Source organism: Spermophilus citellus, assembly GCF_964194105.1.
Source record: "Spermophilus citellus genome assembly, chromosome: 6".
Lineage (NCBI taxonomy): Eukaryota > Metazoa > Chordata > Mammalia > Rodentia > Sciuridae > Spermophilus > Spermophilus citellus.
The window spans coordinates 98,383,010-98,398,931 of record NC_138187.1 but is presented as its reverse complement, the minus strand read 5'-3'; the positions used below and the strand labels follow the sequence as shown (position 1 = coordinate 98,398,931).

At 34.9% G+C, this 15,922-nt stretch overlaps 1 protein-coding gene across 1 annotated transcript in view; it reads right to left on the bottom strand.

The window, feature by feature from the left end:
* Nucleotides 1-15,922, bottom strand: part of LYST (lysosomal trafficking regulator) — a 159,627-nt gene that overhangs the window by 60,615 nt on the left and 83,090 nt on the right. The window contains exons 26-30 of the mRNA XM_081297182.1: nucleotides 14,632-14,862; nucleotides 12,790-12,956; nucleotides 11,412-11,564; nucleotides 7,353-7,544; nucleotides 5,899-6,077 (exon numbers count right to left, since the gene is read on the bottom strand). Of these exons, the coding sequence (XP_081153308.1) occupies nucleotides 5,899-6,077; nucleotides 7,353-7,544; nucleotides 11,412-11,564; nucleotides 12,790-12,956; nucleotides 14,632-14,862 (922 nt within the window). The remainder of the gene's footprint in view (nucleotides 1-5,898; nucleotides 6,078-7,352; nucleotides 7,545-11,411; nucleotides 11,565-12,789; nucleotides 12,957-14,631; nucleotides 14,863-15,922) is intronic.

The following is a 15,922-nucleotide window of genomic DNA, read 5'->3' as shown; positions in this document are numbered from 1 at the left end:
GAAGCCTACAGGACCCCAAACATTCAAAACCATAATAGACCAACTCCAAGACATAATTATGAAGATAGCCAACATACAGAACAAGGAGAGAATATTAAAAGCTACGAGAGAAAGGAGGCAGATTACATTCAGGGGTAAACCAATTAGGTTAACGACTGATTTCTCATCACAGACTTTGAAAGTGAGAAGATCCTGGAACAATGTATTTCAAATGCTGAAAAATAATGGATTCCAACCAAGAATACTGTATCCAGCAAAATTAAGCTTCAGATTTGACAATGAAATTAAAATCTTTCACGATAAACAAAAGCTAAAAGAATTCGCAGCAAGAAAACCAGCACTGCAAAGCATTTTGAGCAAAATACTACAAGAAGAGGAATTGAAAAATAGTGCCCAAAACTAACAGAAGGAGGTATCTCAGTAAAGGGGGAGGAAAATAACCAAAAAGTAAAACTAGCCAAACTAAAATAAATAAATAAATAAACATGACTGGAAGTACAAATCATATCTCAATTGTAACCTTAAATGTTAATGGCCTAAACTCACCAATCAAGAGACATAGGCGAGTAACCTGGATCAAAAAAACAAATCCAACAATATGCTGCCTTCAGGAGACCCATATGATAGGAAAAGACATACACAGGCTGAAGGTAAAAGGTTGGGAAAAATCATACCACTCACATGGCCCTCGAAAGCAAGCAGGAGTGGCCATACTCATATCGAATAAAATCAACTTCAAACCTAAGTTAATCAAAAAGGATAAAGAAGGACACTATATACTGTTAAAAGGAACCATCCACCAACAAGACATAACAATTATCAATTTGTATGCACCAAACAATGGAGCTGCAACGTTCATAAAACAAACTCTCCTCAAGTTCAAGAGTCAAATAGACCACAACACAATAATTATGGGTGACTTCAACACACCGCTCTCACCATTAGACAGATCCTCTAGACAAAAACTGAATAAAGAAACTATAGAACTCAACAGCACAATCAATAACCTAGACTTAACCGACATATATAGAATATATCAACCATCATCAAGTGGATACACGTTCTTCTCAGCAGCACATGGATCCTGCTCAAAGATAGACCATATATTATGCCATAAGGCAACTCTTAGTAAATATAAAGGCATGGAGAAAATACCTTGCACCATATCAGATCATAATGGAGTGAAATTGGAAATCAATGATAAAAGAAGGAAGGAAAAATCCTACATCACATGGAAAATGAACAATATGTTACTAAATGATCAATGGGTTACAGAAGACATAAAGGAGGAGATAAAAAAAATTCTTAGAGACAAATGATAATACAGACACAACATACCGGAATCTATGGGACACAATGAAAGCAGTTTTAAGAGGGAAATTCATTTCTTGGAGTTCTTTCCTCAAAAGAAGAAAAAACCAACAAATAAATGAACTCACACTACACCTCAAAAACCTAGAAAAGGAAGAGCAAAACAACAGCAAATATAGTAGAAGACAAGAAATAATTAAAATTAGAGCAGAAATCAACGAAATTGAAACAAAAAAAAAAAACCATTGAAAAAATTGATAAAACTAAAAGTTGGTTCTTTGAAAAAATAAATAAGATAGACATGCTAACGAAGAAGAGAGAGAACTCAAATTACTAACATACGGGATGAAAAAGGCAATATCACAACAGACACTACAGAAACACAGAAGATAATTAGAAAGTATTTTGAAACCCTATATTCCAATAAAATAGAAGACAGTGAAGATATCGATAAATTTCTTAAGTGATATGATCTGCCCAGATTGAGACAGGAAGACACACACAATTCAAACAGACCAATAACAAAGGAAGAAATAGAAGAAGCCATCAAAAGACTACCAACCAAGAAAAGCCCTGGACCGGATCGGTATACAGCGGAGTTCTACAAAACCTTCAAAGAAGAATTAATACCAATACTTTTCAAGCTATTTCAAGAAATAGAAAAAGAAGGAGCTCTTCCAAATTCATTCTATGAGGCCAATATCACTCTGATCCTGAAACCAGACAAAGACACTTCAAAGAAAGAAAACTACAGACCAATATCTCTAATGAACTTGGATGCAAAAATTCTCAATAAAATTCTGGCGAATCGAATACAAAAGCATATCAAAAAACTTGTGCACCATGATCAAGTAGGATTCATCCCTGGGATGCAAGGATGGTTCAATATACGGAAATCAATAAATGTTATTCACCACATCAATAGACTTAAAGACAAGAACCATATGATCATCTCTATAGATGCAGAAAAAGCATTTGACAAAGTACAACATCTCTTTATGTTCAAAACACTAGAAAAACTAGGGATAACAGGAACTTACCTCAACATTGTAAAAGCTATATATGCTAAACCTCAGGCTAGCATCATCCTAAACGGAGAAAAACTGAAGGCATTCCCTCTAAAATCTGGAACAAGACAGGGATGCCCTCTATCACCACTTCTATTCAATTTAGTTCTCGAAGTACTAGCCAGAGCAATTAGACAGACAAAAGAAATTAAAGGCATAAAAATAGGAAAAGAAGAAATTAAATTATCGCTATTTGCAGATGACATGATAATATATTTAACAGACCCAAAAGGGTCTACAAAGAAGCTGCTAGAGTTAATAAATGAATTCAGCAAAGTGGCAGGTTATAAAATCAACACGCATAAATCAAAGGCATTCCTGTATATCAGCAACAAAACCTCTGAAATGGAAATAAGGAAAACCACTCCATTCACAATATCCTCAAAGAAAATAAGATACTTGGGAATCAACCTAACAAAAGAGGTGAAAGATTTATACAATGAAAACTACAGAACCCTAAAGAGAGAGAGAGAAGAAGATCTCAGAAGATGGAAAAATGTACCCTGTTCATGGATAGGCAGAACTAACATCATCAAAATGGCGATATTACCCAAAGTTCTCTACAGGTTTAATGCGATGCCAATCAAAATCCCAATGCATTTCTTGTAGAAATAGATAAAGCAATCATGAAATTCATATGGAAAAACAGAAGACCCAAAATAGCAAAAGCAATTCTAAGCAGGAAGTGTGAATCTGGAGGTATAGCGATACCAGAGTTCAAACTGTACTACAAAGCAATAGTAACAAAAGCAGCATGGTACTGATACCAAAACAGGCAGGTGGATCAATGGTACAGAATAGAGGACACAGAGACTAATCCACAAAGTTACAACTATCTTATATTTGATAAAGGGGCTAAAAACATGCAATGGAGGAAGGATAGCATCTTTAACAAATGGTGCTAGGAAAATTGGAAATCCATATGCAACAAAATGAAACTGAATCCCTTTCTCTCGCCATGCACAAAAGTTAACTCAAAATGGATCAAGGAGCTAGATATCAAATCAGAGACACTGCGTCTGATAGAAGAAAAAGTTGGCTACCATCTACATATTGTGGGGTCGGGGTCCAAATTCCTTAATAGGACGCCCATAGCACAAGAGTTAATAACAAGAATCAACAAATGGGACTTACTTAAACTAAAAAGTTTTTTTATCAGCAAGAGAAACAATAAAAGAGGTAAATAGAGAGCCTACATCCTGGGAACAAATTTTTACCCCTCACATCTCAGACAGAGCCCTAATATCCAGAATATACAAAGAACTCAAAAAATTAAACAATAAGATAACAAATAACCCAATCAACAAATGGGCCAAGGACCTGAACAGACACTTCTCAGAGGAGGACATACAATCAATCAACAAGTACATGAAAAAATGCTCACCATCTCTAGCAATCAGGGAAATGCAAATCAAAACTACCCTAAGACACCATCTCACTCCTGTAAGATTGGCATCCATTATGAAGTCAAACAACAATAAGTGTTGGCAAGGATGTGGGGAAAAGGGTACACTTGTACACTGCTGGTCGGACTGCAAATTGTTGAGGCCAATTTGGAAAGCAGTATGGAGATTCCTGGGAAAGCTGGGAATGGATCCACCATTTGACCCAGCTATTGCCCTTCTCGGACTATTCCCTGAGGATCTTAAAAGAGCGTACTATAGGGATACTGCCACATCAATGATTATAGTGGCACAATTCACAGTAGCTAGACTGTGGAACCAACCTAGATGCCCTTCAATAGATGAATGGATTAAAAAATGTGGCATCTATACACAATGGAGTATTATGCAGCACTAAGAAATGACAAAATCATAGAATTTTCAGGGAAATGGATGGCATTAGAGCAGATTATGCTAAGTGAAGCTAGCCAATCCCTAAAAAACAAATGCCAAATGTCTTCTTTGATATAAAGAGAGCAACTAAGAACAGAACAGGAAGGAAGAGCATGAGGGAAAGACTAACAGTAAACAAAGACGAATGGGGGGAGAGAAAGGGAGAGAGAAGGGAAAGCATATGGAAATGGTAGGAGACCTTCAATGATACACAAAATTATAAGAGGTTGTGAGGGGCAAGGGGGAGGGGAAAAATAAGGGGAGAGAATCGAACAACAGCAGAGGAGGTAGAGCGGGAAGATGGGAGGGGAGGGGAAGGGAGGGGGGATAGTAGCGGATAGGAATGGTAGCAGAATACAACAGTCACCAATATGCCATTATGTAAAAATGTGAGTGTGTAACCGATGTGATTCTGCAATTTGTATTTGGGGTAAAAATGGGAGTTCAAAACCCAATTGAGTCAAATGTATGAAAGATGATATATCATGAGCTCTGTAATGTTTTGAACATTCAATAAAAAAATAAAATAAAATAAAATAAAAAATTACCAAGGGCTTAGTATTGTAAATTAAAAATTAAACCAAAAACAAAATTATCAAAGAGCAATGGCAGATACACCCACTTTCACTTTGCAATAAGGGAAAGGATTCATAATAAAGAATTAGTACCACAACATTTAGCATAACATTCACAAATTAAGAATGTATATAAGCTGACCATCAATTTTCCCTAACAAATGACTACCTAGGTTGTTTCAACCACTGAAGCTAGCCGACTTCTTGTTAAATCACTTGCCTTGAGTTCAAAATTGGAACCAGTACATTTTGGAGTTGATTCTGAGTTTGGAAAATGACTTCCCAATTACTCTAAGTCCTAAGAGCTCTGTATGAGTGACTTAATTCTAGGTGAGTCTGCAGTTTGTTTTGCTGTTCAGAGCTGGACACTAAAATCTAGTTTAGATTAGAGACTGCCAGAGTCATGATTTATGAGTTCTGCTAGAACTGGATCAGTGTTAGTTATCTATGGCATGAACTGACTGATTTGTTCCTCAGGATTATCCGTAAATGACCCATGGAAGCCCAGGTGAGATAACAATAAATGGAGCCTGATGTCGCCAGTATTCTCTAAATCATTTTTAAGGTGTTGGGTGGGTTTACTCTAAGATCTAAACTTCAAAATTCAGAAACTCAAGAGTATGGCTGTAAGTAAAGTCCTTTAAAAACTGGCTGATATGGACTGAGGTTATGGCTCAGTGGCAGAGCGCTTGCCTAGCACGTGTGAAGCACTGGGTTCAATCCTCAGCACCACATTACAAATAAATAAATAAAATAAAGGTATTGTGCCCATCTATAGGGAAAAAAACAAAACAAAACAAATAGGCTGTTGATTAATATCTCAGAGTAAGCATCAAAGCGTTCCTCTTTTCTGATACTGATCTTCCTATACTACAAGATTAGAAAAAGGCTTTCAGGGTATAGATCTAGAAACCAAGGTTGTATGAGGTGAGTTATTTTGGAATGGGGAAATACGGAATATATATTACTTGATTATTAAAACTTTAAGTTGTCTGAGTTTCAGAAGACTCTCTGAAAGAGCACAAAGAAATAGATTTTGGAAATGTAGTACATACACATATTATCTCTATTCCTTTTGTGTGAATGAACATTCCCAAGTAATATACTTACAATAGATACCTTGAATCCCTCAACCAGGTAGGTGAACATCTCTCTTTGAAATGGATTGAAAACAGAAGGCTGTTCATGATGCATATTTTCCTCAAAAATTTCAGTCTGGGAAATTGAGGTCTTGTTTTGAGTTGCATTTTCTGGAGTTCTTAAAATGTCAATAATGTCTGAATTAAACTCTTTGAATTAAAAAAAAAACAAAAATTATTAGTCAAATTACAATACTACCATTATAAGTAACAATTATGCTTGTAAAAATATTCTATGCAATTACTAATTCAATTATCACAATATAAATGTGGGACGGTATACAAGACAGTATATATAGTATAGTAGAGGAAGAATTCACCTAAAACAATGCAGATTTAAAAATACATTAAGTCATTAAGATTTAACTTACTAGAAAAGATGAATTAATTAAATACATTAAGATTTAATTTACTAGAAAAGATGAATTAAACTGCAAAATTATTAGAACCGTAAGACTCTTGTACAAATCAAACATAAAGACCTCATAATATTTGCATAGCTAGATCTGCAGAACTGTTTCACTGTATGTACAATCCAATTAATGTGATAATCCTGGTTCAGTTTTGGAGTATAGCCTGGGAACTGTTGCCCCAAATGTAAATTACAAAAGTTAAGACAAAATATCCCCCTTGGGTTTTCTGCTTTTCTAGTGATTAACAATCATTCTTTTCTTTTCCCTGCCTTTCTGAGGTTACCTAAATTTTTTTTCCAGCTTTATTGGGCATGATTGTGAAACAGACATTGTGTATTGTGGGTATTTAAAGTGTAAATGTGATGTACTGGCTTACATATACATTGTCAATGATGCCTCAATCAATCTGCTACCTACCACACACTTCTATCTATATAACATTACTTTTTTTGAGATATGGTCTTGCTGTGTTGCTCAGGCTGGTCTCAAACTCCTGTCATTATCCTGATAGTGATATTGTACTATAGTTTTGCAAGATTCACTGGGGGAAAACAAAGTAAAAGGTACACAGGATCTCCCTATTATTTCTTAACAACTTAATGTGAATCTATAATTACCTCAAAAGAAAAGTTAAAATATTAGACCAAATTACTCTAAAATCAACAGTCAATCTAGGATTCCATTTAACACATTAAAAATCATCCTTTTATTCCAGATTATCCATTCCAGGTAAGAAATTCCTTTAATAATGTAGACGTTAAGAACAGAAAAAAAATGCAGTTTAAAAATTTGAAACCTAGGGGCTAGGGATGTGGCTCAAGTGGTAGCGCACTCGCCTAGCATGCGTGCAGCCTGGGTTCGATCCTCAGCACCACATACAAACAAAGTGTTGTGTCCACCGAAAACTAAAAAATAAATATTAAAAAAAAATTGAAACCTAATGGGTTCCTCTGAAGTTACTTTTCTTTACATTCGCTGTCTGAGGAAGGACAAGTCAATTCTGTGGTCCTACCTTGGTAAATAATCCTGTTGACTGCTAGGACAGTGAGCCTCTGCAGCCTCTGGGCGAGCTCTGCCTCAGTTGCCTGGCTAGGACTCTCCTGGCTCATTCTCCTCTGCATCATGGTGTGGAGCTCGTCGCTGGCCACTGAACGCATTTTTGTCAGAAGAGATTCTGTCTGAGCCAGGGGACATTTTCTAGGACCTTCAAGTACATATATTAAAATGTGCAAAGCCAGTGTTAACAACAATCAAGAAATTTATTTTTACTACAACTTTTTGGTTATTAGACCACAAAAAGACAGACTTATTTATTACAAAATGAATTTATATAAAGGAAAGAAAGAGAAAGAAATTAAAAGAAAGTGATATTTTCCCCTTTTCCAAGAAGTGCAACAGTACTTCTGGTTCTGAAGTTCAAAATAACCAGGTCAAAGCCCATGATATAGTTTAACAGGAAGAATATAATTTCTGAAGGTTTGAGTCTTCTGAAATACTCAAAGTATTAGATGGGCATAAGTGGTTCAGAATGTTTTGGTAAAATATTTTCCAATACTGTTTCACTTTCTTGTGTTTCAAAATCATCAACAGAGTTTTAAAGTATGTCATGTTTAGTAAGAATGTTACTATTTCTGGATAATTACTGTTGTTGAATTTTATAAAGTAGTTTTGAAAATCATATATGACGACGAAGTAGAAATTAGCCAATAAAAATAAAGAGATTAGAAGGGTGAATGTAAGCCCAGTGATTTGCTATTAGAATGATTTGGTGCAGATGCATCATTTGGAATTCGGTGCTACATGAATATTTTCTGAGAAATTTTTTGTCAGATTGGACAGACTGGAGTGGTGCTCTGGCACCATTACTGCACCTGCTCTGGAAGGTAACACACCTTTAGTGCATCCAGAAGAAAACATGGGGGAAGAGTCTTGATTTAATGGGCTGAAGGAGAAGGGCATCGGAAGTTGACCATAGGAACCAAAATGACGTCTTGGCAGGTGAGGAATAATGGAACCCTTCATTGGAATTGAACCTTTGTTTTAAATCATGAAAATATGTCAATTTCCATAAATAACTTCTATAAAAATGACTTATGTATGAGTAAACTATAATAGGTTTTGATGACTTATCCTGCGAGACATTTAAAAATTTTATAGTTATTTTACATTGCACATTTGATGGGTATAGTCACTCATGAAACAACAAGAAACAAACAAAAAGTATCTTGGTCGCATTCAATAATAACACTGTCAGGCAGAGTCCTTAGTTCAGGCAGATTCTCCCCTGATGTCTATGTCTCTGACTACTTTCCCACTGGTGATTGACAGTTGCCATCCAGAGGGAGGGCAGGGAACAGAAAGAAGGAATGCTGTCCTATCCACACTGCATGCTGGGAAAGTGGGGGGTATGTTAGCACTTCTGCTGTCGAGCCACATGGAGTTGATGTGGCCTTAAGTACATTTCTTTCTAACCCTCAATTTCCTCATATGTAAGATGTGGATTAGAAATATAATAAAATTTACCTCACAGGTAGATATTTATCATTATCTCACAGTATATTCAATATATTTATTTATATGCTTATTGCTTATTCTAATTCAAGTTCCAAGAGGACAAGTAAAATAGTAGCTGGTACATGGTTGGTACTCAGTATTTGATGATTGAATGAATGGATCAAGAGTGTTATTTTCTGAATTAAATTAAATAATGTATGTGAAACACAATATCTGCCTCATTCTTTATAAAGAATAAAAAATTATTAATGGCTGGTATTTTTATTGGCTAAAAACAAAAAAGAAATTCATTTGTATGTGAATTATATTAATAATACAAAACTATCTACTATCTGTATGAATGACAATTTAGACACATATGTATAATGTATATAATTAATATATAAATAATATCCCAATGCTGATTAACTTCATGCACTCAGATGACATGTAAAATTTTTGATACTGATATGCAAGGAAGCAGAGAGGATACATTTAAAATAATGTACTTTACTGTCCTGTTTATAATGGCAAAAACAAAAAGTTACAAAACTTTGTTTATTGAATAAAAGGAAGATCATGATACATCAATTCAAGAGATTAACATTAATTCATTAAAATGTTTATTGATATGGAAATATGTCTATAATATATTAATTAGAAATAGAAATCAGTTTGTAAATAGTAGGTACACAGCATGATGCCATTTAGACAAAATTACATCTTTCTCCCTTATATAAATCCATGCCAAGAAGAGACACAGAGGCCAGGGAATTGGGACTCTGTTCTCTGAAGAGAGGGGAACTCAGTGCTATTTGCAGGATGGGGTCCTGCAAAGGGAGGTGTTTGCAAAGCATCTACTGGCATGTAGGAAGCTGTGCAGTATACCACTAGATCTGGGACAGGAAATAATCTACCTGGTACAAAAGAGAGGTACAAAGGTCAGCCAGCTCAGGAGGAGGGACAGCTCGGGTAATAAATAATAAGACATAGGGGCAGAAAGTTTAGTTACATGAATGTTTCAGAAGTTTCATCTATGGAAGTTTTATTTAGAAAAAGTTAAATTACTATAAGACATATGTTTAAAATTTTTCTATATGGGTGAAGTTTTTAGGACTTTAAAATTCTGCAGAGCATTGAACACAAATAAGTGGATTAGTGTGAATAGAAGAAAGATTTGGTATTAAAAGTCTTTAAGTCTGGGCTGGGATTGTGGCTCAGTGGTAGAGCGCTCACGCGGGACCCAGGTTCAATCCTCAGCACCACACAAAAATAAAGGCATTGTGTTGTGTCCATCTACACCTAGAAAATAAATATTTTTTTTTTAAAAAAGTCTGTAAAGGTAATTAAATTTAAGAAAAAAAATAGTACTCTGTTTGGAGATACTTAAGTGTTTGTGTAAACACATGTGTAGGTACGTATAAAAGTCTACTAAACACAGATGTACACATACGTGCATGTGCTCGCGCATGTATCCTGTTTGTGGTTTTAGTTATCTTTCCAGATTATGTTTGTATAAAGGGAATAGCAGGTTTTGTGGAAAACCTAAGGAGGTCTTTTAACATCAACACAGATTATTGGATAACATGTGCTAATTTACAGCTGGTTCTGACGCCACGTGCATTCTAACCGAGTACATGCCAGAGGCCATTGCCTGCCTCACTACTGCAGCAACCCCTCCTTGACTCCCCACTACCTCTTTTGCTCTCCTCTAATTCACATTCTATAGAAACCAGAGGCATTTTTTCCCCCTACAGTACTAGAAATTGAATCCAGAGTGCTATAGCGCTGAGCTACACCCCACCCCTTTTCATTTTTTATTTTGAGAGAGTCACTAAGTGTCCCAGGCTGCCTTGGAACTTGCAATCTTCCTGCCTCAGCCTCCCAAGCAGCAGAGATTACAGGTGTGTGCCACCATGCTAAGCTCAGAGTCACCCTTACAAAATGAACATCTGATTAGATCATGACTTAAAACCTTGACAACTTCCCATTAGAAAAAAATTCCCAACTCTCTGAAACGATCCATATGGTTATCCATGAACAGGCCCGCACTATCCTGGACAGCCTCATCTGGCAACACTCTCTCCTCCAGGGCCACATTCTAGCTAGAGGGCTTTCTTTCAGTTTTCTGAACAAGCTGAGCTCTTCCCCAACCTTGGACCTGTTGCCTGTGCCCCTCACTCTACCTATAACACTTTTCCTTGACTCTACCTTTCTCATCCTTTATGAATGTACTGAAATTTCACTTCCACGGAGACCTGAAGTAAAGCCAGTCACCCCACTATGCTCTATTCCAGCCCTCTGCACTTCCTGTTATTTGATAATCTCTTCTGGGGCAGAATCTGTTTTTTAACTATTATAACTCCAAAATTTAACCTAGCGCTTGACATGGTGGATGACTTAAGAAATAACTGATCAAGAACTGAAAATAAAGTAGTAGAATAGTTTCCTTTGGGAGGAAATTTTCTCAAATTTTATAGTTCAACTTTTTAACCTGAGAAATATTTTAGATACGAAAATATATGAAAGTCAAACTACTTTCAATTTATAATTATTAAAACATCACTTTAATACTCACCAGCAATGCTCCTCCGCTTCTGAAACACAACATGATGGGGGGCAGAAGGTAACTGGACTGAATCAGGAAGGCTTTCAGAGTCATGATTCGCGGTGCTCCTTATGAACTCCATGGCCGCCTGGAGGACTCTAAGCTGCAGTGCAATAGCCATACCTAAAAACAGAAGAGACTGGAATGTTATCCAGCTAAGAGTTGACTTTTTAAATTTTTATATATTTCATATGTCCAATATTGTTTAGGTATCCACTATCTAAATAATAATATCCCAAATAATACATAATATCCATATCTAAACATTTTATTTGATATTAATTTAAAATTTTTAAAATTAAAATGTTTTTAATTTAAATTTTTTTAAATTTGTGACAGTGATATTTTATTGTACTAAAGGATTTTCTTGAGCACATACAATTATAGACAGGAGTCGGCTACAAAGAGGTTTTTTAAACTATAGTTGCATTAGGAAGATTTCAGACAGTGTAGTATTTATGCCACTGTCAAGTTTATTTTCAATCATTTCTAATATTCTTTATAATACCATATGTTTTGCAAATTTAATTTTACTATTCATTCATTAAGAAAATATACTGAGAAAGGTCATTATAGATTTTACATAAAAAACAGTAACATTTACAAGTGAATATTCCTCTTTTAAAATATCAGTCCTATTGTTTTTACACAATTATTTTGCAAAAAAATTCTGAAAAGATAATAATTCATATTTAGAGTGATAAACATTTTTAATTTCATAGCATTAAGGTCTCATTTCAATAAAGCACTACAGCTTGTTCTTTTTAATTTTAATTAGGTATATATGACAGCAAAATGCATTTTGATTCATTGTACACAACTGCAGCACAACTTTTCATTTCTCTCAATGTGGGTTCTCAGTGATAGTATTTTAAAACTATGTTTAAATGCAATTTTTAAAGCAAATATCCAAATGGACTCTATAAAATTTTAAAGGAAAAAAGTAATACATGAATTTATATAATTTTACATAATTGTTTCAAAGAACACTTTTTTTTGGTACCTACAACAAATGTTCAACCCACAATTCTCACATTTCCAAGTTTTACCTTCACTTTAATATTTACCATTAAAGAAAACTATAGGGCATAACTATTCCACATAGAATTTCAATTCTACTTGGCAAGAAAAACCAGTAGCTGATGGCAGCTTCCTATGATGTGCTGCCAGCTACTATGTCAAGGCATCACTATCTTTACCATTCCAAAATGCTGCCTTTTAAAGCCAATCAATATCATCACAAAGTTAGGGTTAAGCCTTTAGAAAAAAAAGAGTTACCAAGAGAAAAGAAATTAGGCCCCCCAAAAATGTTTGGCTACCTCTCAGATCCATAAAAATTAAATCTTACTTTGTGTCCTCTTGTTTTTGCTATTTTGAAGATATCCAAGGAGTACAATAAGGTCTTCAATAACTCTAAAATACTGTGAGCCTGAGGAACTGCATGCGTGAATCGTCACTGCTATGAAAAGTTGCTGAATATCACAGGCAAGCAATCTGTATTCATTCACAGGAAGGCTGAAGATGACCAAAACACAATGCAGGACATTGTAAGAACCAATAATTTAAGACCACAAGAACTGGTTTCAATTCCCATTCTACCAGCATGCATTTATTCAATATTTATTCATGTTTACTCTATGGCAGGTAGCACATTGCATACTAGGAACAAAAATGAGAAGATACACTTTTACTTCTGTCAAAAATATAATCTTTACCAGACAAGTAAAGAGATCATTATCAACAGTAAGTGGTGGTAAGTGCAACAACAGAGGTTAACACAAGATACCATGGGAATGCAGAAGCAGGTTCCTAGTCCGCACTAAGGGGGAAGGGTATGAGGGTATGAGCAAAACCATAAAGAGAGGCTCCCCAAAGAAGGTGAGCTTGAGAAGATCAATTAGCCTTCTGAACCTCACTAGTGTAAACTATAGTTATTTTAAGGATTAAAAGAGATAATAAGTTTGAATGTGTGTTATTCACTTCTAAATATATACTGAATATGAATCAGTTACTTCTGTCCCTCAATTTCAGCCTTGATAACCTACTTTGGTATATGCTGTTAGACCTCTTCCCTCCATTCATTTTTTTTTTTTTTTCAAATCAAGCAAGGGTTAGACATGGTAACTGCATATAGAGCAGCACACGGGGACTATCAACAAGCACAATTCATCTTTTTACAGAACAGAAGCAAAAACTACTTTTAGAACAAGCTGCAGGTACCCTTTCCAATTTATCAATTTCATAAATTGTACTGAAATCAAGACTAAGCATTTTGAGGAAATAATACTTGGTATTTCTTTTTATTTCTCATATATCAAGTATATAGACCCTAAATATAGTAAGTGTCCAATGAAAGTTGAACTGAGTAGAGTAGAAGTTGTCTCTGGCCTAGAGAATCACTAAAGATATACTCTCTTCTCTCTGAAAGAATATAGATAACATTTAATGCTTTAATAGGCAACAAGATTTATTCATGTTTACTCTAAAGATTTGTATCTTATCATTATGCTAGTAAAAATAGTATGCTGTGTGTGCATCATAAATGGAGACATCGGAGGAGGAAGACGCGCCAGGCGCCCAGCCATAAATGGAGACATCAAAGATATAAAATCTGAATAAAAAATCTAATCTCAACATATTTTTAAAGCTGTTAATCAATTGCCAATGTACTTTTGACTACTAGAAATTAATTTATGGTAATAGTGATAGAATATGACTATTATAAATTAATTTATTCAGGGATAGTGATAGAGTATGCTAATAGTAAGAAAGCATGGTGAGTTCAAAACAGACTTTTGAAGTGAGACAGATTCAGTCCTCAAGTTCTCTCTTGTTTACTGGCTGTCTGATATTCAATGAGCTACTGTATCTCTCTCATCCTCAATTTCCTATTCCTGATGAGGGTAACAATTTTTATAATCCTATGGTGGAAGCTTAGCAAATCTATTTGGGGGCAGTTAAACTTATTTGTCTTCAGGTTCTAAATATCTAAAAATAGGTCAAATACCCTCTTCATAACTAAACTTTGCTGGAAATTATGCCCTCTCCAAGCTAATTTAATTTCAAAATTTCTGTGGCAAAGAACTTTGAAAGCATTATGAAAAGTTACACTTTAAAGTTAGCTCTTACTAAAGTTTCTTTTTCTAAAGGACTTATCAGATATAAATTTAAGTAACAATTTAAAACTTACCTTTTTTCTAATCCATTCAAAGCTGCTACTGTGTTACATAACACATAGAGCAGACCATTATCCAACAACAAATCTGCTACCTTAGAACAAGAATTTAAAATTTGGAGAAGAAGTAAAAGACCATTATGCAAGAGTATGTTGTCATACAGAGAGGTCTCTATTAGTCCCAGAATAGGAATCACAGACCATTTCTGAAAAAGTCCCATGTTCTTTACGTCTTCCAGATCAAATCTATAATAAAAAATACAATTAAGAACATGTTAGAAGCAATAGTCACAAAAATAAGAAAAAATGGGTCATTATGTTAGCCTGATTTGATGCTATAAATTTGGGTCATTTTGTTAACCTGATTTGAAGTAATAAGAAAATAAATTTGGGAAATAAGGATCCTTAATCTTTTTAAAGATTATAAACCCTCTCCAATAATAAGATAAAAGCTGTTGTCAGAAGTCCATCCCAAGATAAATATGCAAACATTCAAAAGAAATATGTATACTGTTTTATCTCTGTAACTGACTTTAATCCATTCATGTGCCCCTAATATCTAAGGCATTCCTGCTACGTAACAAGCATACAGGATTATTATTGTTATTTTACATAGTATTTGAAAGACAATGAGCTAGTAAGAAGAGGTTCAGCACAAAGGAATGAATGAATCTTAAGTTCTTGTTCCAAATCTATTTGCCTTTGTGATGCAGCTAAATTATTTAAGCACCTCACCTGTCAAATATGTGTGATGATATCTGCCCTACTTTCTTCTCAAGAATCAGAGGAGATAATGCAGAATCGCTTTGAAAAAACTAAAAGCTATATGCAAATGAAAAGTGCTATTGAAATCTCAATAAATAAGTAAATTCCTCAGGGTCTGAATCTGTCTACTGCAATAAGGAGACAAACATTTCTCTTTTTAATAAACAGAAATAATAAAAATAATGTTTCTGTGAAAACTTTAGGTGAAAAATATTCTTTTACTTTGCACTTATTTGCTAATTCTTCAGCACTACTCCAGGGCCAAATCTCAGGAATCAAGACATGCAGGAAATTAAAGTGAGGGTCTCCCTCTTCTTCCAGAAGACCCGAGGCTCTGAGGGGAGGGAGGAGGTCCTGCTCTGACCACTCCTATAATCCATGGTTGAGAACACATTAGCCATCTCTCTTTTCAGGTAACTTTCTCATGTTAGTACAACAAGCCAAATCTTACTTTATCACTTTCTTTCATTTGATACAGCATTTCTTTGTTTCTAGTTTTTAGCTAGTGAATTAAATACAAAGGAAGAAGTAATATTTGAAA